Source organism: Dermacentor andersoni, chromosome 4 (genome assembly GCF_023375885.2).
Source record: "Dermacentor andersoni chromosome 4, qqDerAnde1_hic_scaffold, whole genome shotgun sequence".
Lineage (NCBI taxonomy): Eukaryota > Metazoa > Arthropoda > Arachnida > Ixodida > Ixodidae > Dermacentor > Dermacentor andersoni.
The window spans coordinates 220,016,706-220,043,793 of NC_092817.1; the positions used below are offsets into that span (position 1 = coordinate 220,016,706).

At 49.3% G+C, this 27,088-nt stretch overlaps 1 protein-coding gene across 3 annotated transcripts in view; it reads left to right on the forward strand.

Moving 5' to 3' along the window:
• The window catches only part of Mip (Myoinhibiting peptide precursor), a 480,517-nt gene extending 456,723 nt beyond the window's left edge, over nt 1–23,794 (forward strand). For all 3 annotated transcript variants that reach the window (XM_055074776.2, XM_055074774.2, XM_050185208.3), the window contains one exon: nt 23,363–23,794. In XM_055074776.2, the coding sequence (XP_054930751.2) occupies nt 23,363–23,461 (99 nt within the window). In that variant the 3' untranslated portion in view covers nt 23,462–23,794. The remainder of the gene's footprint in view (nt 1–23,362) is intronic.
• The last annotated feature ends 3,294 nt before the right edge of the window (nt 23,795–27,088 follow it).

Sequence of the window (27,088 nt, forward strand, 5' to 3'; positions counted from 1 at the left end):
CAAAGCACCGGGGTGGAATTCACTAAACGAACTTACAAACAAATTTTGCCGTAAGAAATATCTTATGAAAAAAAACCTATTCGTAAAGCTAAAGCTGTTCGTAAGATCAACGAGCTTGCGATGTCCGCCGCTGGAAAGACGAACGCTGTAGTCGAAAAAAGGTACGTATGCAATGGTAGCGCAGGTTCTCTAACTTAAGTACTTGCGTCAATAGCAAGCGTTAGTCGATTCACACAACCTAAAAAGCCGTCGCGGCTGGCGATTTAAGAAGAAACGTCTATGACAGGCCGACAGCAGTGTTACGAATGTAATTATATCTATGTACGCCGCTCGAGCTAACGCGGATGAGCTTTGGCGCACCCTATACCAGCTGATTGGCAAGAGGCCACAACTGATAGCTGAGGATGGCGCGTACTCATAATTTTGTGGCGCGCTCTGATTTGTCAGCTCAAATGCATTGAGCAGTTTTAGTACATAATCGTATTGGGCGTGCGGTGCTGTGGAAGGCCGTAAGATAACTGCTGCGCTGCGAGCCTCTGCTGAATGTCTGATAGGCTGTGTTTTTTTATACGCGCAAAGCCGTATCATTAATACCTTCCCGACACTCTGTTGGGTACCAGCAAATATAAACGTGGTGTCCGTCCCTGACGGCCATCAAGTTTGTCATTCATAACTTTTGAGCACTCATTTTTTTCTAGTTTGAGCTTTCGCTCACAGGGCTTCGGATGATTATATATCGCGGCGCTTTTGCCGCTATACATCTCCATAAGAGATGAAACAAGAAAAGAAACGCCTAAACGTTACTAATTACCAAATCTTGTTGCTGTTGTACAATTAGCTGTCATTTTCCATGCTACCAGCCTTAGCCTTATATTACTCATAGTTTCGAATCAGCGTTAAGTCGAAGCGACGTAGTGTCTGTGCTCACGGTTTTGCTCACCCTGTGGCCTACGGTGTGAGCGAACGTATTCGTACGATGGACGGAAATCGTGTCTATGATGTGAAGCGGGACGTCAAATACGTAGAAGACGCAAAAAAAGAAATAGCGAATAAAGTCACGTACCTTTATTGATGCGAAAATCACGTGGATTGCTAGAACAAGAGTGGTGATGTGAAATAAAATGCGCGTCACGAACGGTCTGAATAATTGTCGCGTGAGTCCACATACGCACACACACACAAGCGCACACCCATAAATAATGGTCATAAAGACGCCCCTGCGTTTTTGTTATTACTGGCAAAGCCTGTAATAGACAAGAGGCCATGGGAAGCGCCAGACTACAAAGCAAAGCGACAGCAGACGATAGCCATCGTCGTCTTATGATCGGCTGCAGATACTTATTCTAAAACCCAGACTAAGATTGGTCTTGGCCGAAAATACGTCACTCGCGTTTCTCAGTTGCTTCGTGCGATGTTCTTTTTATCTTTTCCATTTCTCAACTAAGAATGCTTTCGTAGGCGTTTGGGGATTCAGCGCAAGAATTTTCGTCAATCCAGTGGCGGTCTTACTGTGCTGCGCATTTGCTGCGCAGTAGTCAGGTCAAAATGACGGATGAAAGAGCCGGCCGCAGTGGCCTGGCATCGCGAAGTGAATGATTAGATTATGGGGTTTTACGTGCCAAAACCACTTTCTGATTGTGAGGCACGCCGTAGTGGAGGACTCCGGAAATTTTGACAACCTGGGGTTCTTTAACGTGCACCTAAATCTAAGCACACGGGTGTTTTCGCATTTCGCCCCCATCGAAATGCGGCCGCCGTGACCGGGATTCGATCCCGCGATCTTCTAGCAGCCCAACACCATAGCCACTGAGCAACCACGGTGGGTGAAGTGAATGATGTGAAGCGTGCTAGACGATAAGCATGGTCGCTAAAATGCTTTGTATCAGCAAGATCAGTGCTTTCGTTGCTCGAATTATGCTTCCTTGTCTGCTCTCCCTGCGGCGCGCAGTTCGAACTTCTTTAGTGCTCTTGGACGAAGACAATCGCGTGTAGTTAGCGGCGCAAGTGCATATCGTGCGGATCGCACTGAAGGACTCACATCAAGGCCGCGTATTTGCCACGTAAGTGAAAAGGCCGTGTAAATACGTAAAGACATAGCGCATGTATCCGCAACTCCTCAGGCTTCGAATCTGCATCAGTGATCTGCCTTCGAATCTGCCGCAGGCTTCACAGGTTTTAATTATGTGCAAGAAAACTGGAAAAATACTTATCGAGAAAGTGCTCAGGCAAGGAGACACAATATCTACAACGATATTCATTACATGCCTAGAAGAAATGTTGAAGCTGTTAGACTGGGAAAGATTAGGAGTGAAGGTCAACGGCGAATATATCAACAACCTTCACCTCTTGTGTCTCGTCCTTGTTCCTTTGTGGATGCATGTATTAGCGCTCTTATAATTTTGAAATCAAGTATGCACGAACTCGCCCAGAAAGAAGTTTTAGTTAAACTTCAGCTTGCCGATGGCATTGTCCTGTTCAGCAACGTTTGGAAGAAATTGCAATAATTTATTCAGAACCTTAACCGAGAAAAAGTAAGAGTAGGCTGAAGGTTACTATGCAGGAGACAAAGCTGACATTGAATAGTCTTCCCAGCGAAAAAGAATTGCCCATCGGCCGTCAACCTTTAGTGTGTCTGCGGGAGCAAGTTCATCTAGGTAAATTACTCGCAGGGAATCGTGATCATGATAATAAAATATACAGAGGAATGAAAATAGGTCAGAGCGCACACGGCCGCCATTCTCGAAACATTACGGGGAGCTCAGCACGGTCCCTAATAAAGAGTCTGCAATCATTCCACACTTTCAGCACTATCATATATGGAGCAGCAACTCGAAGGTTAATATTGGAGCTGGAGAACAAGTGCAGGACCGCTCAGACAGGCGATGAAACCAAGGATGTTAAGCCTAACATTAACAGACGGAAAGAAGCAGTGTGGATCAAAGAGTAAACTGGGCTAGCAGTAGTTCAAATTAACACAAAAACTTGCAGCTGTGCAGTGCAGATAATTCGGAGGGCAGATAACAGGTGGTCCATTAGAAATATGGAGGGGGTGCAAGGGGAAAATGAGCGATAATTAGGTGGGGTAATGAAATAATTAATTCTGCAGGCACAACCTAGAATCAGATAGCGCAGGTCAGCGCTAATTATATATCGCTGGGAGAGGCATTCGTCCTGTTGTGAACATAAAAGTACGTTGATGAAGTTTTGCAACATCCAAAACCCGTCCGAAATTTTAACGGACTGTAACTCTGGAGCCGCAGTTCACTTCGCACTGCGAGGGCGCATTCGCATGTTTACAGAACGGCGTCGGGCTCCGCTTGGATGCCGCCACCCCCACCATGGCACCGTACTGTATGTGTACTCTGAACAAAGTGCGTCAGTGCCGCAAGATCGAAGACTGGAACTGATTTGATCCGAAACCAACTAGAATGTTGAACCACTATTTGGTGCGGAGTATTCTGACGAGCATCGATATGGTGTTGACTGATTAGCATTGACTTATATCAGGTGACTCTTGGGCTATGACAGACAGCGTATAGTAAGGGACCCTAGGCCGTGACGTCACCAACTTATAATTTATTACCAGTCTCCAAAGTTGATGTGCACGCGGCTTTGCGCATTTCGCCTCTGTCAGAATGCGGCCGCCGGAACCTGCGAAACAAACTCTCGATCTGGTGCGAGGCCTCATCGTGTTTTATCAGCTTAGGAGAAGCCAAGAAGAGGCGATGGACGCTGATACGATCTCAAAGAGTGATAGGCAGCACGACTCGCAGGTATGCATATTACCCAGTGAAGTTTTCTGTCGTAATTTGCGGATGTCCGTAGCCACGGCTGCTGTCATAATTCTCCGTGCGCTCGACAGTGATCCTATGAGAAGGGAGTTTCGTCATCGGTTGGTGGTGGATGACATCGTTGACCAGCAGCTTCTAGACGGTGTGCCGACTGCCGCAAGGAAACGTATACGCACTCGCAACCGTGTACAGCGCAATCGCATACCACATCGATGAACGTACGGATGATGGGCCCTTTGCCTTGAGGCCATAGAAGCATATATTATGGAGCTTCTTATTTTTATTTCCGTAATTAGCATAGAAATATGGACATTTAGCTGCTCTGTAATACGGTGGTTGTGGTGATGCATACAGACAGGGTCAGCCTGGCAGACCTTGCCTGCAATTGCTCCGACTGAGCGTCTCTTTTTGCGCCAGATATGTCACCATGTGACCGTCAGTCGTGTCTATCGCACAAATGTGAGAAGAATCCGTAACACGTCCACTGCATTTCTTTGTACGGCAGTGCGTTCAAAAGGCGAGGGCGGTGGTGCTTGTCCGCGCTGCAGCAGACGACCCAAAAAAAGTAAGGTTGTCGAATAGGGCGGTTTGCCCTAAGAATATAGCCTCGTCTACACATGCAGCATGTGCGATCATGCTGTCTGCTGACCGCGCTTCTTTCATTTCCTGTCGTTTAATCCGAGCTTTGCTTCCTCCTCGCTCTCATACGGCACCGTAAGTTAAATGCGCTGCCACTCCGGCAGCACACTTCCTTCAGCTATGAACTTTTTTGGCTAAGAGATTGCGTACAGACAGCACAGTTTACTGAATTCTGCCCCTGAAGCTTAGCGACATTGCGTTACGTAAGAAACAATTAAAATGCCAAGTAAAGCAAGTGTTGCTCTATTTTAGCCAATAGAGTGCATAAACTCTTCGCAAACTAACATAAAAAAACAAGAAAACGCAGTAAAATGAGCTAAGCATCTAAATCGCAAAAGTATAAATCATGGTTCGTACCCGCCAGGCTTCCTTAATTCCTCCGTGGCTCTCAAGTAAAACTCTGACGCCAACCAAAAATGATATCATCGCGGTCTATGACCGCCAGCTTTCATTTCCTTTTGTCAAAGCAGTGTGATGCAACACCCTCCACAATGTCGTTTCGCTCAGCTGCGGCGGGTCATCTTCTTCGTTAACCGCTTGCAGAACTTGCTCAAGAGCTGAAAAGTTCTTTTTCAGCATACATACGATGCACCTTCAGCTCAACAGCGAGAAGCATAAAACTGCCCTGCTTAACGGAACGAAAGCGTGACACTCCACGAGCACCCTTCGGTAGTTCAGTCGGCTGGAGGGTCTTCCATTTTGCGACAGTGCGCTCACCTGTCAGCGCTCACAATATCAACAACTTCGCGGGCTCTTAATTAAATTATGAGGTTTAACCTGCCAAAACCACTTTCTCATTATGAGGCACGCCGTAGTGGATGACTCCGGAAATTTCTACCACCCGGAGTTCTTTAACGTCCAGCTAAATCTAAGTACACAGGCGTTTTCGCATTTCGCCCCCATCGAAATGTGGCCGCCGCGGCCGGGATTCGATCCCGCGACCTCGTGCTCAGCAGCCCAACACCATAGCCACTGAGCAACCACGGCGGGTTCGCGGGCTCTTTTTCGGGTCCTTGTCGTGGCATAGATATTCACAATTGCACTGCTTCGAATACATCGCGAAACGTATCCCAGAAAACAAGCGAAGAGCTGATGCGCTTCCCACTGAAGCGGGAGACGCCATTTTGTTTGGTTCAGCTATCCGGACGAAGCAAAACATGATACAAACTATGAGACGGATATTCAAACCAACATGCTTTGGATATTGGAGCATTAAGTGTGGATCAACTTTGTTTCTTAACAAAACAGTGACGAAATCCTAGTTATTATAATTGCGATGACATTTTTTTATTGCCTCGAGCAGCGTTGTGCACTACTTTATGTCGTCGTAAGCAGCACCCTTCTTGGCAGTGTTGCACGTTATGCATGAGACGGAGTAAATTCTCAGGATGTCGCGTAACGGGAGCCTAGTGCGAAGCAGGCGACGCTTTCTGTCGTCTGCTGCAAAAACAGATGAAGCTGCGTTCTTTTTTCACCTAAGCGCTAATAAGCTCGTTGCCCGAGGGCATGCACAAGCACTTTCATTATGCCTTGGCCAGTCCCTGTTATCCGCATTTCGATGGGGTTTAAATGAGAAAACACCCGTGTGCTTAGATTTAGCTGCTCGTTATTGAACCCCTGGTTGTCTAAATTATTCCAGAGTCTCCTACTACGGCTTGCCTTATAATGAAATCGTGGTTGTGGCACGTCAAAGCGCATAAAAATAAAAGGAAAAAGAAGAAAATTATCACTTATCATTTTTTCTACGGCAGCCATTGCAGTCACAAATAGGAACCCGCCACGCCGTTCTTATCCTTTGTTATGGTCATAAATATCACCTACTAGGCCTCCCTAGGTCACAATTTTAGCCGCGGTTTCTAAACTTCGCCTCGGTGCGTGCCCCTGTCATGTGATGCTTGGTAAGAAGTTTGTGGCGCGTCGCTTTTTCGCGTGCACATAAAAGTGCCGTCTGCACTGCGCACTCCATTCAACAGTGCACCGCGCCAAACGACGAGGGCCTGCAGCCGCGATTACAGCAGCGCGCTTTATTTATGCGACAGGCTATTTTCTTTTATGCTCTCATTTTATGGCCCTGGATAGAAAAGACCGGTTCATGGCCTTTCATTCACTCATGTAGGGATAGCACTGGCACTTGTTTAGTTTAGGAAGGGGCCGCAACCGTGAAGGCCGCGCTCTAAATACTGCGTGGATCATGGACTATTGCAATTGCCATGTAAGCATGCGTTCTTCTTTTTCGTTTTTTTTTTTTTTTTTTGTGGGGGGGCGGGATCTTGAATGCTAATGCAAATGCGCATGCTCAAGCTATACATCTGTCCTCGGTACGTTCCGAATTGCTGGAAACAAAAAGCGGCGCTCAGAGATTTCCTCCCGCACGTAAATGTTTAGGTTCTTTTTAGGAGTAATACGAAGGGCGTCATGGAGGAACGGGAGCGTGTGAGGAGCACGTATTCTTGAGCTCTTCCAGTAGGCACCTAAAGCTATCGATGCGGGGTACGCGATTTTTTTAGGTTTGTTTATCTCGCAAGGAAAAGCGGTGTCCCTTCGCACAGGCCGTTTCAAGGATCACTGATCAACGTATTTTGTTCCTTTTTTGGTTGGGTTCGTCACATTTCATTTGCTCAGCTATCTGATATGTGTCAAGTGGATGACCGTGGCCGCGAATACTGTTTGCACTTGAACAGTTTCTTCTACCCTTGACGCAACAGTTTAGTTCTAGAGGCCCTATTGCAATTACACAGGCTATAGTCATAGCCGCTATGTGCAAGTACTGTATCGTTTTCTCCGATTCAATTACTCCCGAACGTCACCTACTCACCACCCAGATATGCAACTACTATTGCGTGCGTACGTGGTGCGCGGTCTTTCACGAACCACTTTCGGATCGCGCTCGTGAATCGTCTCGCGCACGGCGTGCACTTCTCCTCGGGGCAGACCTTCGCTCTCTCTCTTCGCTTCTTTTGTTCCACTTTCAAAAAACACTCCAACCGTGAAATTCCTTAGTTCCTTCGTTCCCGTTCATTCGCTTTCAGTTTTTGCGTTGAGGTGGGATGCCTCGACAAGGTGGCAATTGCGCAATAAGGATAGCCTGCTCCCTCAAGAAACCTGGCTTTCGATTGAGAGTTATAAGTAAAATAAACATGTGTTCATGTAAATAAAATAAATAAAGCATTTGGCATTACGTTAGTACGTCACCAGCTGACATTTTTGATAGGATGGACGTATCAGCTTATGTTTTTACTAATGTAATGCAGACTTAGCTGGACTACATGACAAACTCCAGCTTGCAACTAGGAAGGCTGACTTGGATACGTCGGAGGGATCACGCAAGAGATCAAGGTGTTTCTCGAAAACACAAAGCACCTTTTGACCGTGGCCTCATTCGCTTCTTTCTCCACACGTTTAGTAGGACGGTCTTGAGGGCCAGTTCGATCATACTTGAAGGTTGGTTAAAACTGCGCGAAAAACGAGGACAGCGAAAGAAACGCACCACACGTGTAGACTGCTAACTGTTTATTCATGAAATCAGAGTATAGGCTATTTCAAGCCGGATGCCCGGCACACGACCACATCGTCACTCACACATGTGCAGATAATATGAGAGAATTCTGCAGAATAACTGTCACATAGTTTGCACCGAATAAACATGACAGAAAAAAAAACCGAACCAATCTGTTGTGCGCACAAGCATTGAGCGATGCAAAAAAAAAAAATGAAGACGGCAGATGCCGTAACAGTAACCGAAGTTTAGGCAACATGTGAGGGAATGTAAAAGCGCGATGGTACCTGTAAAACGTGGTTACAAGGTCATTACTAGTCACGTAAAAACAAGAAAAGATAAGCAAGATGGTAGAAGGAAAAGACAACAATCAACTGAAGTAAAGGTGAAGGTGAAACGACTGAAACCTGAAAACTTGTGAAATGGCATGAGGGAAGAATCATGAAACACGTTAATATATGACGAAAGTTAGCATGAACTCACGAGTTCACAAGTGGATTCCTACAAAAAAAGGAATTTTTGGTGTAAAAGCGAGACAGATGGCGTGCTGACACACTTGTCGCTAGAGTTTGTAATGTGAAATGCTTTCGCAATCTCCCTTTCTCTCTGGTTTTTCGATCCGAACAAAAACTTGGTGTTTTCCAACATCGGCTTGCAAGGAGTCTTTTTCTTGCCCTCACCTTTACCTTTCCATCCTTTGCAATGTTGGGCTAAGGTGCCTCCTGCGTTATTCTTTACATTCCAGTTATATTCATATGCACTATCGTTGAAACACCTACCCGTTTGTCCTATGTAGAACCTGTCACAGGTGAGGGGAATTACATAAACAAGCCCACAAATGCACTCAGTGAACTTCTTATCGGGCGTTGTTGTGCACTGAGGCCTATGCTTATTTTCTTGCGTCACCAAAGGGCACACTGCTGAGTTCACATGGAGCCGAGAAGCCGACCTTGACCTCATAACGACTGGGCACTTTTTTAATGTTGTGTGAAACGCGATGAATGTAGGGCATAACCTGCAGTTTACCTTTATTGAAAGTCTCATTATATATATTTTTTTCTGACCTTTTTGTTTCTGCAGGAGACTCACGCGCGCTGGTGAATAAATTCGCCGGATATCCAGCCGGAAGGAAGCGCTGCACTTGGGCTGCCCTTGCACGCCGTCTGTCTCGCTTTTACACGAAAAATAGCTTTTTTCGGGGGGAGCCACTTGTGAGCTCGTGAGTTCATGCTGACCTTCATCATATATTAACGTGTTTCATTACTCTTCCCTCATGCCATTTCACAAGTTTTCAGGTTTCAATAGTTTCACCTTCACCTTTACTTCGGTGGATTGTTGTCTTTTCACTCTGTCATCTTGGTTATCTTTTCTCCTTTTTACGTCACTAGTGTTGTCCTTGTTGTAACCATGTTTTACAGGTACCATCTCGCTTTTACATTCCCTCACTTATTGCCTACACATCGTTTACTGTTATTACATTTTTTTTTTTTTTTGTATCGCTGAATGCTTGTGCGCACAACAGATTGGTTCGTTTTTTTTTTTTTTCTATCATATTCATTTGGGTGCAAACTATGTTACAGTTAGTCTGCAGAATTCTCTTATGTTATCTGCACAAGTGTGATTGACGATGTGGCCATGTGCCGGGGATCCGGTTTGAAATAGCCTATACTTTGGTTTCATGAATAAACAGTTGGCAGTCTGCGCTCACGGTGTGCTGTGAGTTTCTTTCGCTGTCCTCGTTTCTCGCGCCTCTTTAACCTACCTTCTCCGTGTAATTTTCGTGTTACTTCACGCCATCATTGTGCACAAGTCACCGAGGCAACACATGCGTAATGCAGATTCAGTTTAAAAACTTGGCCTCTAATTCGCAAATAACACGTCAACAAGGAGCACGCCGCAGAAGCTCTCAAACATCACAGCGGCGGCACGTGCCATCGGCGGCAGCTAAGCTGTTGAAAGAGAAAACAAATGCGCATTTGCAGGTGGACATTAATATACTTAGAGCAGTGTCCTTGCTGTTTTTCAAAAGTTTTGCTTAGTACTGTCGAGGTTGAGCCAAAATAAAAAATGAGCTTGTTTTGTTTTTGTTGTTGTTTTTTTTTTTCTTGCGGGGGTTGGGGTTTCGGCAGGGAGATTTGTCGAAGAATTCTGGCCATTCAACCTTCGGCCGTCTGTCGAACTTCGCCGCAATGCACAAGCGTAAATCGATGGGCAATATTTAGAAACAAAATGCTATTTTGTGGCCCCCGTGGAAACAAGTTGTTGCATTGTGGTGTCTTAGAACGCTGTCGGGCTCGTTGGTTTATGACCTTAAGGAAACAGCGCTACCACATGTGACGATACAAAAAGGAACTCGCAGAGACAGCGCTGACTGAAAAGTGTATCAAGTTATGACAACTGTGCGAATAGAGAAACTGAGATGTGTGATGAAAACGAGTACGTTTATTTGTTGTTTTGCTTTGACCGTGTCAAGATGAAGATCAAGACTTGATCTTTATCTCTGTAGAGAAGGCAAGGCGTGTGAACAAATTCATGCAGTTGCTAGCGCCGTGCCCGCGTGTTCCTTCTTGTGTGTTGTAGCGCTGTGTTCTTGTGGCCGCAGAATACAGCCCCAATATTTTTGAGCAGGATCAGCGGCTGCGGCAAGAAAAACACCTCCTCCTCGCGATCGACATTGCGACGTCCCTCTGCAAGCGCGCATCCTGGGAACACCGCGCTCTTGGTGGAAGAATTACTGTTTGTCAAGGGGAAGTACCGAACAAAGAAAAGGCAAAAAGCAACCAAAAAATACTTGCAATGTAGGTATGTATAGCGCAGGCGAGTGTGTACAAGACTGAATATGATAAATTCAAGGCCTAAGTATATACTTGCGAATATTGCATATACTTGTAAATTACTCTTGCAAATAGTGGTGTCGCTCGCAACTCCCTCAAAAAGACAAAGAGAAAAGAAATACTTGCTATGTATTATTGCATATTTATAATATTGTTACGCGCAGTACGAGTCATGAAGACGAGCAACTATTTACAGGTTATAGTTACAACAGCGGTTGCAGCGCTGACCGCTTAGATTCACCGCGCGAGCCCAGTTCGTTCTTCCTCCTCTTTTTTCGAGTGATGGCGCCCACGCGCCTCGTTCAAACAATCAAATACCACACGCGTGTAGCATAATCCCCCGGCGGCAGAAGCGACGTCCCGGAGCGTCTAAATGTCATCACTGAGAGGATGATACAGCTTCAGTTGTGTAACGTGCACGATGTCACTGGACTGGGAAGCGCATGGGGTGTCAGGGGCGATCTCGTAGGTGATGGGAGTACGGCACGAAGCACTCGGTATGGGCCTGTGCAACGAGACAGCAGTCTTTCGGACAGGCCGACCTGACGCGACCGATACCATATAAGCACCAAAGAACCTGGCGGGAAGTGCACGTCTAGGTGTCGCCAGTCGTACAAACGCCTTTGCATCTCTTGGGATTTCAGAACGCGGTCACGGGCAATTTTCCTTGCGTGGGCACAGCGGGCGATGACGTCAAGTGCATATTCACTGGTCGGTGCCGCGTGACCAGGGATAATAATAATAATAATTATGGGGTTTTACGTGCCAAAACCACTTTCTGATTATGAGGCACGCCGTAGTGGAGGACTCCGGAAATCTCGACCACCTGGGGTTCTTTAACGTGCACCTAAATCTAAGTACACGGGTGTTTTCGCATTTTGCCCCCATCGAAATGCGGCCGCCGTGGCCGGGATTTGATCCCGCGACCTCGTGCTCAGCAGCCCAACACCATAGCCACTGAGCAACCACGGCGGGTGTGACCAGGGAGGGCTGTGTCGAGGGGCAGTGCTGGTTCTCGGCCGAACAGAAGGGAAAATGGGGAATAACCGGCTGTGCCGGGGCTCGAGGAATTATAAGCAAATGTGACAAACGGTAGAGCGAGGTGCGAGCCAGTGTGGTCTGAAGAGACATATTTCGCGAGCATGTCTGTAGAGTGCGATTGAGACGCTCCGTGAGGCCATTTGTTTGCGGATGGTATACCGTGGATAGCTTGTGTCTCGTGGCACAGGACTGCAGGATGTCCGCGATAACCTTTGATAGGAATGTCCGGCCACAGTCTGTGAGAATTTGTCGGGGAGCTCCATGTAATAAAATCACGTCGCGTAGAAGAAAATCTGCGACATCTGTGGCGCAGCTTGTGGAAGCACTCGGGTGATGGCGTAGCGCGTGGCGTAATCCGTGGACACAGCGATCCACCTGTTACCAGAGGTAGAAAGAGGAAAAAGGCCAAGTAAGTCCAAACCAACCCGAAAGAATGGTTCCGCAGGAATATCGAGTGGTTGACGGTACCCAGCAGGGAGCGTCGATGTTGTCTTGCGTCGCTAGCATTTCTCACACGCAGCTACGTGTCTTTGAACGGAGCGAGGAAGCCCTGGCCAAAAGAAGCGTCGGCCGATCCGGTCGTAAGTACGTGACACACCCAGGTGACCGGCAGTGGGCAGGTCGTGAAGTTCGTGGAGAACAGCCAAGTGAAGGTATATAGGGATCACAATGAGTGATACAGGGCCGTCAGGGTGAACGTTGTGGCGGTAGAGTACGCCATCTTGAAGTGTGAATAAGTTAAGGGAACTGTCGGCAAGTGACGATTTCAGGCGGTCAATGATGATTCGCAAGGGCGGGTCACGGCGCTGCTCGTCGGCGACATGAAGCAGTGGAAAAACAGAGAACACAGGCGTCGGTGTCAGTATCAGACGTAGAGGTCTCGGCTTCGACTGGGTAGCGAGCGAGGCAATCTGCGTCCTGGTGTTGTCACAGTGTAGGGATATTCTTGTAGTCGGAGGGCCCAACGACCAAGCCGGCCAGTAGGATCCTTGAGCGACGAAAGCAAACAGAGCGCATGATGGCCTGTGATTACTGAGAAGGGCTTGCCATATAAATATGGGCGGAACTTTGAAACAGCCCAGACGAGATCAAGACATTCGCGCTCGATAGTCGAATAGTTGCGCTCTGCAGTTGTGAGGAGCCGGCTAGCGTAGGCTATAACGCGGTGGTGTCCGTGTTGGCGTTGCGATAAGACGGCGCCGATCCCATAACCATTGGCATCGGTTCGAACCTCTGTAGGTGCGGACGGATCAAAGTGGGCCAAGACCGGTGGATTGCTTAAAATCGCAACAAGTGAAAATGCGGCAGTCTGAGGGGAACCCCACGTAAGAAGCACATTTTTCTTCAGAAGTTCAGTGAGTGGTCGAGCGATTGCTGCGAAATCTTTCATGAACCGTCGGAAATAAGAAAAGAGCCGCACAAAACTCCGGACGTCTTTGACAGACTGAGGGACAGGAAAAGCTGTTGCTGCTCGAACCTTCTCCAGGGCTGGTTGCACTCCGAAAGCATCGATGAGATGGTCTTGCACTGTAATCCGTCGGCGCCCGAAGTGGCACTTTGATGAGTTTAATTGAAGCCCAGGCTTGCCGAAGACGTCAAGGATAGCTGCGACGCACTCTAGGTGCGTCTCAAATGTAGGAGAGAACACAAGGACGTCGTCGAGGTAACAAAGGCAAGTTGACCACTTGGAACTTTCAAGCAGAGAGTCGATCATCCGTTCGAACGGGGCCGGGCATTGCATAAACCGAACAGCGTAACCTTGAATTGGTAGAGGCCATCTGGAGTAACGAAAGCGGTCTTTTCTTGGTTTTGCTCATCGACGGAAATCTGCCAATAACCAGATCGAAGGTCAATGGGCGAAAAGTATTTGGCACCGTGAAGATAAGAGCATCGTCGATTCGTGGTAAAGGGTAAACGTCCCTTTTAGTAATTCGGTTTAGGTGGCGGTAATTAACGCAGAAACGCCACGTGCCATCTTTATTTTTGACGAGCACGACCGGCCACGTCCAAGGGCTCGACGAGGGCTCAACAGTGCCTCTGGGGAGCATCTTGTTTACTTCCTGCTGAATAACGTGCGGCTCTGCCGTGAACACGCGATACGTGCTGGCGGTGAATGGGAACAGCATCACCAGTGTTTATAGGATGCTTAACAAGGGACGTCTGACCAAGTGGTCGATTGTTAGTTTCAAATATGTCGCGGTAGGAACGCAAAGGGAGATATAGGGTGGCTGCTTGGTCAGGTGCGAAGTGCGGAGCGACCATGGGACGTAATGGGCTGTCCAGGTTCAAGGCATCCTATGAGTAATCAGGAGGATCTGGAGGCGCATCGGCTGCAAAAGCAGTGACGTGGTCGTCTGTCACTGACCTGAGCATGGCCACTGCTAGGGTGGCTAGAAGGGGAGGTGTGAATACCGGCGGCACAAACGTGACCCCACAGCGCACCGATGCCGCGGGGCGGCGCTGTTGACCAAGGCGGGGTAAGCACGCAGCCGAAATGAGCGCCTCGCCAGCCTCGCGTCGGCTGCATCTCTACCACCGAAGTGAAAGTGAGCCTGTTTCGGGTATCCCGCGTTTTCTGCGAGCGTCAAAGAATGAATCTTTATCATGAAAACAATGTTATGTCAGCCCAAATCATTACTCCTGTGAAATTTTACGGGCCCAGTTCGCACTGTATCGAGATTCAAACGCGTTTTGTCTGTGCGCATTTCGTGAGCTGACTTTGGGTGTTAAGAGCTAGTGGGAGCTTCGAAATAATTTCGACCACTTCGGGTTCTTTACCGCGCATTGACATCATACGGCACACGGGCGCCTTGCATATCGCCTCCCTGAAAATGCGACCGTCGTACTCGAGATCAGCAGTCAATCACCCTATGCGTGCCGTAAGACTTGTAAACTGCAGACATTACCTGATAAAGTCTGGACGCATTTACAAACCACTTTTTGTCTGCGCTTGCAGACCTGTAGCATGTCATTTTGACGCTCATATAAGGAATTTACTATGATTGCAGACAGTGAAGCAGCAGATCTGGTCATGAAATCGTTTATTTACAAGTGAGCAAAAAAATTTACAACACACAAGGTTTCAGTGTTTTCCGTTTCTCTCACTGCTCTGCTGATTGACACCTTTAAGCAAAAAGTGAATCCTTGCGAGGCAATAAAAACGTATAACTGAGGCTGTCAGGGTAGCAGAATGGTCTAGGCAACCAATCTTTGACATTTAACCAATTGACTGCAAAATCTCGGCCGCAGCTTCGGCATGCTAGCGTGTTACACTGAATTAAAAATTATGGGGTTCTACGTGCCAAAACCACTTTCTGATTATGAGGCACGCCGTAGTGGAGGGCTCCGGAAATTTTGACCACCTGGGGATCTTTAACGTGCACCTTGATCTAAGTACACGGGTGTTTTCACATTTCGCCCCCATCGATATGCGGCCGCCGTGGCCGGGATTCGATCCCACGACCTCGTGCTCAGCAGCCCAACACCATAGCCACTGAGCAACCATGGCGGGTGTTACACTGAATAAACGAGTGAGCTTGTTTTCAAGGGCATTGTCCAGCTTATAGAACGATTCTGAGGGATATAAAAGGCCCTCAAGGTCCCACTCTTTGGATGCCTCTGGTGGAAGCTCTCTGGGGATATTGCCTTTATGGTGCTTCGCAGTCTTCACAATGTGTGGGCAAAACACGCCTTCTCGCCACATAACCTGCAATGTAATAAACTAGCCGTGCGTCGCTGCGGTGCTCAATATAACTTTGGTGGTTCACAGCATCTCGCCCTCGAATGACGGAATGTCGGGAGTAACACTCCAAAACAGGCGACGAGACCAACTGGCAGCGGAGGGCGCAGGCCAGCGCGGGAGTACCACGCCGTAATACCACGCCGCGAGCGGCAGCGCCACGTTCCCCCTGGTGGCATCGGTGCGCAAAGGGGTCACGCGCGCCCGAAGGAAAGCGCCGCCGGTATTCACACCTCCCCTTCTAGCCACCCTACCACTGCTATGGCATCATGTAACACTTGCTTCGTCAAGCCAAAATTGATAACGAGTAGACACATCCGATTAGCGGCGACGGTTACGACGGAGTGTGGTACAGAGATGTCTTGCGCCAGGAGGACATCACGAATAGGTGCGACGACATAGTCGCCATCAGGCACGGTTGCCGTTGAGGCCAATTCGATGAAGGTTAAGGCTTTTGGAGGTAAGCAAACAAATGGTGTAGTGCAGAGGGTGTTCGGTTGTTCGGGGCGAACGTCTGAAAGAAGAGGAAGCTTGAGGCACAGCGTATCGGCCGAACAGTCGGTGAGGGCAGACTGCATCATCACAAAGTCGAGCCCGAAGATTAGGTCAGGAGGGCAACTGGTCAGCACGGCGAACAGGAGCGGAACTTCGCGGACAGCAATTGCTATGCGAGCAGTGCACATACCCCTGACGGCAACAGTGGCGCCATTGGCGACGCGTACAGCTGGAGTGATGGCAGGCTTAAGGACTTTTTTGAGGCAGCGACATAGGTTAGCGCTCATTATGGACACTTGGGCTCCTGTATCAATTAATGCCGTAAACGGAACACCATCTACGTCTACTTCAACTGACCCGCCGTGGTTGCTCAGTGGCTATGGTGTTAGGCTGCTGAGCACGAGGTCGCGGGATCGAATCCCGGCCCCGGCGGCCGCATTTCGATGGGGGCGAAATGCGAAAACACCCGTGTACTTAGATTTAGGTGCACGTTAAAGAACCCCAGGTGGTAGAAATTTCCGGAGTCCCTCACTACGGCGTGCCTCATAATCAGAAAGTGGTTTGGGCACGTAAAACCCCATAATTTAATTTTTTTTCTGCTTCAATTAGACTCGTGTCGGTGAGGAGCGTCAACGGAAGATTTGGACAGGACAAACGTGATGCAGCACTACCTCCAAGAGCTGCATGACCTAGTTTTCCATCCGTCGGTTTGGCGAGGGAAAGCGGCGAGGTTGGGGTGACGGGGAGCGACGGCGTTCAGGCGACGGCAATCGCACGGAGCTGCAGCTGCCAGGGGCATCAGAAGTAAAGTACAGACAGCGAGGTGAAAAACGGCGAGCGTCGGCGTATGGGTGAGGAGCAGGGTAGGAGCTCCAGTAGGGCGGCATCCAGGTGACGCGGCAGTAGCGGCATACATGACCAACGAAAGCAGATCGGTTTGTCGTCTGGAGTTCGTCATTCAGCAGGATTGCGTGGTCTGGGAGCGAAATACTCGTCCTTACAGGTTGTGGACATGGGAATGGGCGCCGAATCAGGTCGCGAGACAGAGCAGGTAGTAGGGAGGTGAAGGTTTGCAATTTCTTGCCGCAAAACTCCTTGAATAACGGAAATAGTGGGGGCCGCTTCGTCAAGGGTACCGCCAGGGGGTCGTGAATGAAGGGGGGGCGGTCTCGCCGCTTCAATCTCACGGCGAACGATATGTGTGACGTGCTCTTTAAATGGTCGTGTGGTGGTAAGAGCGGAGCAAGAGGACGTCGCAGGGGTGTTTGGGAGCCGGGAAAACTGCCGGACGACGCGGCGGTTTTTGGCTACCTCGAAGCGGCGGAATTCTTTTACGATGGCGTCGACGGTAGAAACGTCGTTATAGACGAGCAAACTGAAGGCGTCGTCCGCGATGCCTATTAGGATATGACCCACCTTGTCAACCTCAGTCATCTGCTCGTCGACTTTCCGCCAAAGCGCGAGCACTGCCTCTATGTAGGAGACATGCGATTCGGTCGAAGACTGGACACGGGTGGCAAGCTCTTTTCACGCAACCTGTTGGCGACCTGACTGGTTGCCAAATAGGTCGCGAAGCCACTCTTTGAAAATGTCCCAGCTGGGGAGCTCGATCTCATTGGTGCGAAACCAGACACTCAGTGTCCCGTCCAGATAGAAGATCACATTGCCAAGCGTGATGGTAAGGTCCCAGTGGTGGCTTTGGCTAACACGCTCATACATGCTGAGCCAGTCGTCGACGTCACCGTCATTTTGGGCGGAGAATGTCCCAAGATCACGGAGACTAGGAACCGAAACGTACGTTGTGGTTGGCGCCGCAGGGATAGGTGGCGACGGGGTGGTTCCATCGGAAGCCATGGCTGAGAAGACGATGGTGCGACCGCTTCGGAGCTCTGTGGCGAGGACAGGGAACGTTCCACCTCCACCGCAATGTTATGCGAAGGAAGAGTCAGAAAGTTCACAAGCGGCGACGTAACGTCGTACGGAATGGGCAAGGCCCGGCCAGAAAAAAAACGGCGACGTACACGGTCATAGGTTCGAGATACGCCGAGGTGTCTGGCCGTTGGTGCGTCGTGAAGCTCTTCCAGAACGGTGGAGCGGAGGTGTTTAGGTATTACAAGCAGGAACTCGCAGTCGTCCGGATGAAGGTTACGATGGTACAGAGTACCGTCGCAGAGGATGAAGAGACGTAAAGCAGCATCGGCCGGAGAGTGTTCAAAACGGTCGATGAGTGCTCTGATGTAGGCGTCACGTCGTTGCTCGTCGGCGAAATGAAGCAGCTGGGATACAGAGAATACGCAAGAAGCACTGGCTATATTGGAGGAGTCAGTGTCGTCAACAGGGTAACGCGATAAACTATCAGCGTCTTGGTGCAGGCGGCCAGACTTGTACATCACGGTATATAAAAAATCCTGTGGCCTAAAAGCCCATCGACCAAGCCGGCCTGTAGGATCCTTTAGCGATGACAGCCAGCAGATAGCATGACGGTCAGTGACTACGGAAAAAGGGCGACCGTAAAGGTAAGGGCGGAACTTTGAAACCGCCCAAACAACAGCAAGGCACTCTCGCTCCGTAATGGAATAGTTGCGCTCCAATGGTGCTAGGAGGCAGCTCGCATAAGCAATAACGCGATCCTTGCCACGCTGACGCTGGGCTAAGACGGCACCTACGCGATGACCGCTGGCATCTGTCCGTCATTCTGTAGGGGCCTCAGGGTCGAAGTGGGCGAGAATGGGTGGTGAGGTTAGAAGAGTGACGAGACCAGAGAAGGCGCCGGCTTCTGCAGTACCCCACGAGAATTGTACGCCTTTCTTCAAAAGATTGGTTAGGGGCCTAGCAATTGTCGCAAAATCAGGAACAGAACGACGAAAGTACGAGCACAGCCCTACAAAACTTCGAACGTCTGCGGGTGTCTTCGGAACCGGAAACTCTCGGACAGCGCGAGTTTTGTCGGGATCAGGCTGTACTCCGGAAGCGTCAACGAGATGGCCCAGAAGAGTAATTTGTCCGTGGCCAAAACGACATTTCGACGAGTTAAGTTGCAGCTTCGCCTTTCTAAATATATCAAGTATAGTTGTGAGACTCTCAAGGTGAGTGTCGAACGTTGGCGAGAAGACGATGACGTCGTCGAGGTAGCAGAGGCATGTGCACCATTTGAAACCTTGGGGCAAGGCGTCCATCATACGCTCAAAGGTGGCAGGGGCGTTGCATAATCCAAACGGCATTACCTTAAATTGGTATAGGCCATCAGGTGTGATGAACGCGGTTTTTTCTCTGTCCATATCGTCAACAGCAATCTGCCAATATCCCGAACGAAGATCAATAGACGAGAAATAGCTGGAACCGTGCAGGCAGTCAAGCGCGTCGTCTATACGTGGGAACGGGTAGACGTCCTTCTTCGTAATGCTGTTCAGATGACGGTAGTCAACACAGAAGCACCACGTGCCGTCCTTCTTCTTAACCAACACCACAGGTGACGCCCAGGGACTCGATGAAGGCTCAATGATGTTTTTATCGATGATTTTGTTCACTTCATCTTGAATTACTCGGCGTTCCGACGTAGAAACTCGATACGGTCGTCGGTGAATAGGCGCAGCATCGCCAGTAAGAATCCGATACTTGACCGCGAGCGTCTGGCCTAAAGGGCGATCGTCGAAGTCGAAAATATCTCTATAGGGCGATAATACATGGTAAAGGTCTTCAGCCTTCGCAGAAGACAGGTGCGTCGCAACCATCTTCTGTATCTTGCGATCGGCGGCCGAGGCTAGCGCGAGGGGCATGCTAAGCTCGCGAGAACCATCGGGCGATAACGCTCCCACGTATTGGTCGCTCAGACAATCAATGGTGGCAAGGCAAATACCTTGCGGTAGAATTTGCTTTGCCAATCCCATGTTACACACAGGCATGCGAGTGTGGTTTGCAGTAATTGTAAGTCTACTGTGAGGCACGGTGACATCATACTGTATTGGGATGTCGGGCAGAGGAGTGACGAGGTACTCGCCATCAGGAACTGGTGGTAAAGACAACAGTTCAATGTAGGCTATGGACTTTGGCGGCAGGCGAAGAAAGCCGGTGGAGCGTAAGCGGCAGTGGGGTGGGTCAGAAGGGTCTGCGAGCATTGGCAACTCAAGGCGAAGGGTACTGGAAGAGCAGTCAGTAAGGGCAGAATGGGCGGAGAGAAAATCGAGGCTCAGAATGAGGTCGTGGGGGCAATGAGCAATTACGGTGAAGAGGACAGGAGTGTGGCGGCCGGCGATGCTGACACGTGCCGTACACATGCCGATGATAGGCACAGTACCGCCATCCGCAACGCGGACGACGCGTGCCGACGCTGGGGTGAGGAGCTTGTTCAGTCGTCGTCGGAAGGCAGCACTCATAATAGAAAGATGTGCTCCTGTATCGATGAGTGCCGTGACAGGATAGCCGTCAACGTCAACGTCAAAAAGGTTTCGGTTCGTGGGTAACGTGAGCAGAGGATTTGTGGGCGGGCTCGACAACGCAGCTTCACCTCCAGAAGCTGTAGTGCCTAGTTTCCGGCTGGCTCCGGGAGGCGATAGGAGGCGAAGAGAAGCGGCGGGGTTGGGGCTAACGAGACTGGTGGCGTCGAGTTGAGGGCGAGCGGCTGTAGCGAAGGTTCGGAGCAGGGGCATCAGCGGTAGTGGGTTCATGGCGGGTGGCATAGGGCACAGGAGGTTCAAAGGTGCGGGAATAAGTGGCGGCGTAAGTCCGAGGAGGTGGTGGCCATCGGTTTCGGCAGTGACGGGCGACGTGGTCGATGCGACAGCAATGGAAGCAGATCGTCCTGTCATCATGGGCACGCCATTCGGACGGGTTGCGGCGAGATCTGGCAGAAAAGGACTGCCGGGGACGAGGAGGGCCGCTAGATAACTGGGGAACGCTGGATCGAGACGTGGAACACACGGTGTTCAGACCGATGTTTTGAAATTCCTGTCTGACGACGGCCTGAATCATCGCAATGGTGGTTGCTGGCGGATCGGGAGGCGTCGTGGAGAAAGCTGGCGAACAGGCGGCCTCGAGTTCATGGCGAAACAACACGGGTGACGTCGTCACAGGTGGTGGTCTGACGTGGTCGACCCTCACATGTCGACGTAGCAGCAGTGTTGGGTAGCCGCGCAATGGGATGCGAGATACAGCGGCTCTTAGCCTGTTCAAGGCGACGGCATTCTTTTATAATGGCGTCGATAGTCGAGACGTTGCCGAAAACAAGCAAATTGAAAGCGTCGTTGGCGATGCCTTTTAGCACATGTGCCACTTTATCTGCTTCGGACATATTGTCGTCAGCTTTACGGCATAGAGCCAAGACGTCGAGGATGTAGGAAACGTATGGCTCTGTAGATCACTGAACACGAGACGCAAGAGCCTTTCTGGCGGCAGCCTTGCGCCCAATGGGGTCGCCGAACAGTTCCCGTAGCTTTTCTTTAAAACTGTCCATACTGGTTATTTCGTCATCATGCGTTTGTGCCACACGCGTGGGGTGCCGCAGAGATAAAAGATGACATTGGCGAGCATAATCGTTGGGTCCTACCTGTTATTAGCACTGGCGTGTTCATAGAGCTTGATCCAGTGGTCGACATCATGTCCCTCCAGGCCAGAGAACATACCTGGGTCACGATGTGGGGCAACCGTGACGATTGGAGCAGTCGGACAAGCCGAAGCCGTTGCAGAGGCGGGCTCGTCACCGGGAGGCATGGTGACAAGCTCGGTGTGCCGACCACTTCGGAGTTCCGTAGTGAGGAAGGGGATCGCTGACCTCCACCAGAGATGTTACGTGTGGAAAGACACAGACGAAAGATGCTATTTACACGCTAGTTACGCTGGAGCCAGGCAGCCAGGCTGACACTCGCTCGTGGGAAGGGCACCGACCAACTTCTTCGTCATTCTCGCGGCGGCTCGTCTCTTGAGCATCGCTCGATGATATCGTAATAATATAATTGGGATTTTGCCTAAGTACTGTGTGCAAAGGCGTGTCGGTGCTTCATATACGCCAGCATGCCAAAGGGGCAACGGAGGAGGCACCAAAGCTGGACGGGACTGGACTGCCGTCGTGGCCACGCTTTAGTTGATAATAGCGCGTGACATAGCTTACATGTCTTCAAAGTTTGATCCTGGAATGCAAACGCTTGAGTCGAAGAATTTGTGTTGAAAACGCAGCGCTGCAGAGCTGAACCACAGAGACGAGAACAGCATATTCGAAGCGCATCTTGCAACAAACAATTTCTTCTATCCGTACGCGCTTGTCCGGGTAACTGAAATATATGTGGTATAAAGCCAATTTGGCTCCAAACCTGAACGTGTCTGTTTTTTTTTTTTCATGATTGCCATTGCTCTATTTTCGGTTCTAAGGTTGGCATAAAGAACGTGACACTTCTGAACTCCAGAAGTCGTGCTCTTGCTGAATTGATTTTTGTGTGTCCTACCCCAATATTATTACGACTCCTGTTTCTGTCATTGAGTGCTGTAGGTAGTGGATGTATCCGATGCTACATGGAAATGCGGAAGCAAAATGTTGTGGTTTTGACCATCCTCATAGCAGCAAATCAGGGTGCATGGAAGGTGATGATATCTATAGGAACTTGTTGGTACGGCATATCTTATTTCGTTGTAGCGCAAGCTGAACAAGGACAACCGAAAGGCGCATCTTACACACAAAGCGCTGTGTGTGTCGGGTTTGCCTTTCTGTTGTCCTCGCGATGAAAAAAAAGTTTGTTTGTTTTTTTTTTTTTTACCACGAAAGTGTTTTGTGCTGAGCTCCACCGAAAACGGGTCCGGTATAGGTACGCCACGCAATCATCTTCGCCATCTGCCGACAAAACTCGCTCATTGTTTGCGGCCTCTATCAAGAGCAGGAGGTAGTTGAAACACCCTACACTGCAAGTAGTTATTTAAGGTATTTCAGTTAGTAGCCTCCGTGTTGAGTCTACCATCACATACTTAAAAAAGAAACGAACTTGTTGCACTGGTGCAATAATTTTTTCAATGCTTTTACCAGTTGCAAAGGTGAAAAGAATGTCTTCTGTAGGAGTATTTAGTGTGCGTCTTAGGAAATTCCTAATTACAGAAAACCAGAGTGTTTGAAAATATGGCAAAAGTCATTCTGAGGCCTTGTGTATATTTAGGTGCCGAAAAAGAATTCCCTATAACTGCATACTCATTTTCTTGGCGCATTGAAACGACAGCGGGCGCCCCTGGTAACTCGTCGCCTTGCTTGACTCATGTCGTGTGCCTCGGTCATAGTGCCTTGCTTGTCAGGTGAAAGATTTCAGAGTTGGTTTATTGCATACCATTAGACACTGCTTTTGCCTTGCCGCAGGTTTACCACCGAGTGCTTCCGACGGCCGCAAGCCCTTGGGTTGCCTCCGCTGATCCCTGGAAGAATGGCAGGCATGTGTACATAGGAAGCCAGTTGTAGCCGATGAGCAGATGATTCTGAAAACACCGCCGTTTAATTTCATTCTGTTTCCGGCACATAACTGGTCACCTGTTGGCGCCAGTAGTTGGATTTCAGCTTGGACTCCCACGTATCTTTTGTTTCGTCAGCCTGTAGCTGCTCATTTCAGCAGCAGCCAATAGGAAATGAAATCTTTCCACGTGCACAGCGTGCCACAGAAATGTTTGTAGCACCTACTGCAGTTTAATTTTATCAGACAGGCTTTGTCCATTCTTTGATATGATTGATCTAACCACGTGTTTCTTTACCTCCGCGAGTGCTCCCGCACCAATAAAGGCAACCCTTTGAAAAAGATGCTGACGGCCTCTGTTTCCTTACTCGTCCAGTCACCGCACATTTCACCGCCATCGCTGGTGCTTGCGTAGATTCCAGAGTGCCCGCTGCTCGGCCATTAATTGGACCGCATGGCGAGCGATGCTATTCGCGCCATCGTAGAATCGCTGGGTGACAGCCACGCTGCATCACCAGGTCGCCTTTCTTCTCATCGCATCAGCCTGGAATACCGCTGATCGCGCAAACTCGGCCACTCAACTTCCCGCCGACCTGTGTTGCGCTGCGTTTCTTTACCGCCGTCGCATTTTCACCCGGCCACTAATGCACCAGAGACAGGAGTGTAATCACAAGTGTGTGCGTGCGTAATGTAGGCCCACGTTAAAGAACCTAAGGTGGTCAAAATTAATGCAGAGTCCTCCATTACGGCGTGCCTCGTAATCGAATCGTGACACGTCAAACCCGAGCATTTAATTTCGTGGATTTTAAAATGTATCGAAGTTCACACAGGCGAAAGTGCTCGTCAAGTTTCGAGTAAGGCAGGCGAGACCTGTGCCGAGGGACAACGGTGATAATCTGGTGGCACTGGCACAGAGAAAAGCAAGACGGTGAACGTTCACAAATAACCGAGTTGTCTGGGCAGCAGCTGGCACACCTTTGTTATAAGAAATTGGGTGAGAGACGAGTCAATAAAATCTATCGAGAATGAGTCGCGAAATGTATTCAAGCGCGACATCTGCCCACACATGAGAAATGAAAGCCGTTTTCTTATATATGGGTGCTATAACGTAAAACTATTCCAAACATTTCTATTCCAATTCTGCAATCAGCCCACCGCGATTGGTTAAAAACTTTTTTCGACCACCCCCACTTCACCTTTCCGTCTCGAGACGTCATGAAAACCGCGAGAGCTCCCCATCTGATATGACGTGTACACACTGATTATGCATAATTTGACCGAACAAAACAAAAATAGCTATTTCTGATTTGACGCATTTTCGCCATTAGCCCTCGGCTATTGGTGAAAATTTTTCGGGCTGTACCCACTTCACCTGCCTCTTACACGACGTCACAAAACCGCAAAAACTTACCGCGTCAAAGTGACGCGCACGCGTTAAATGAGTATTAATATGCCGGACAACGCTGAATTTTCTTCTGAATAGCTGCAGGCTGCCCCGTTCCGAAAGGAATAAAAGATGGCTGCCGCTGATCGCTCCAGAACTGGCTACTCGCCCCTGCCGGAGAGCAGGGGTTTATTTCCGTGTAAAAAAGAACTTTTTGCGTGGCCGTGTAACGTTCTCGAGAAATTTCGGCGTGTTTACGACCTCGTTCTGCCAACTTCTCTTTGCTGACGATCCGTTTTAGGGTCATTCTTAAGATTCCATTGCATGCCGCCGCGATTGTCGCGGAGCCACCGCCAGCTAATAAGAGAAAGCGGACCAATCGCAGACGCAGGCACCACCCTCTTCATGCGGCTATCGATATTCAGTGCAGTGGCTCGGCCCCATCGAATCCCTCTCCACTTGAGCATGCTCGTCGCCTCTTGTGAGCTGATTAGATAAGACAAGCCGCTCAGTGCACGCAATGTTATTCGTTTTTCAAGCAAAGAAAAGTGACCTCCTATGAACGAGGGGAGCATTTCATTGGTTTTTTCAGACAACACTGTGGGTGACAGCCCGATGCTTGCGTCGGTGGTTACGCAAATTTGACGTGAGGAGATTGGAATTAAAACATATTGGAATAGTTTTACGTTATACGGCTCACGTAGTGTGATCTTTCGAGCTAGATTGCGGCGAACGAATAAAAGGCAGAATACTCAGTACATAAATCTCTTCAGAATAATCTGTTAACCTTATGCCAACGTGACGTACGAGCCTTACAATACTAAGCTGTTCGGCTAGTCGGTTTGACATGATTATTCCAAAGGGGAGCGCAGAAGCGTTACGGCAAAGTGGAGACCTGGGGCGCTATAACGTAAAGCTATTCCGGACTTTTCTATTCCAATTCTACAATCAGTCCTCCGCGATTGGTCAAAAGCTTTTTTGGACCACCCGCACTTCACCTGTCTGTCCCGCGACCTCACGAAAACCGTAATAGCTCCTGATCTGATATGACGTGTACACACTGATGCATGATGATGCATGATGCATGATTTGACCAAACAAAAGAATAATTGTTATTACTGATTCGATGCCATTTCGCCATTAGCCCTCGGCTATTGGTCAAAAGTTTTCGGGCTGCACCCACTTCACGTGCCCGTCACGCGACGTCACAAAACCGCAAAGGCTCACCGCGTCAAAGTGACGTGTACGCGGTAACGATGCATTAATGTGGCGAACAAAACTGAATTTTCTTCTGAATAGCCGCAAGCTGCCCTGTTCCGAAAGGAATAAAACATGGCTGCCGCCGATCATTCAGGCACTGGATACTCGCACCTGCCGGATAGCATGGGTTTATTTGCGTATAGTCAAACATTCTGGGTGCCCATGTTACGTTTTGGAGCACTTTTGGCACGTTCCCGCCCTTATTCTGCCAACTATTCTTTGCTGAGGATCCGTTTTAGCGTCATTCTTAAGATTCCGTTGCATGCCGCCGCGGTTTTCGACCAGCCACCGCGAGCTAAGTAAGGGAAAGAGGACCCGTCAAAGACGCCGGCACAACCCTCTTCATCTGGTTATCGATTTTCAGTGCACTGGCTCGGCCCCATCGGATACCTCTCCACTTGAGCGTGCTCCTTGTCTCGTCAGTCGATTAGATAAGACAAGCGGCTCAGTGTAGACAATGTTATTCGTTTTTCAAGCAAACAAAAGTGACCTCCTATGACACAGAGGAGGAGGCGACACAGAGGAGGAGGCGCAGAAGCTTCAGCCTAGGGCGAAGAACGTCAATTCCTTGTCCATCATATGCACTGACGGGGCACTAATACAAAGGTTAACGTGAGCGTGAATCTGATCTGCCTCGAGGATTTGCCTTTCGCGTCGGTCTTTGGATCTGCTTTAATATCCCTTTTATCGAAAAGCAGTTTACAGCCACATTCCCTGCAGTGCGCAGGAAGGTGCGCGGAGTTGCTCAGGGTCTTGAAATATGAAGAATGTTTTCTTAGCCTGTCATTTAGACAGCGGCCCGTCTGCCCGACGTAAACTTTTCCACAGTCGAGTGGTATCTTATGTAACACTTAGGCGGCACAGGCGGCGAGGGTCTTCGTGTGTTTCTTTTCGCAGTTCTTCTTATGGCCGTTCTCAAGGGCACACAACCGAGAAAGCTTGAAAGGAGCGTGAAGACGAGGTCAACGCCGTGTACTTGGCCGATCCTTTTGAG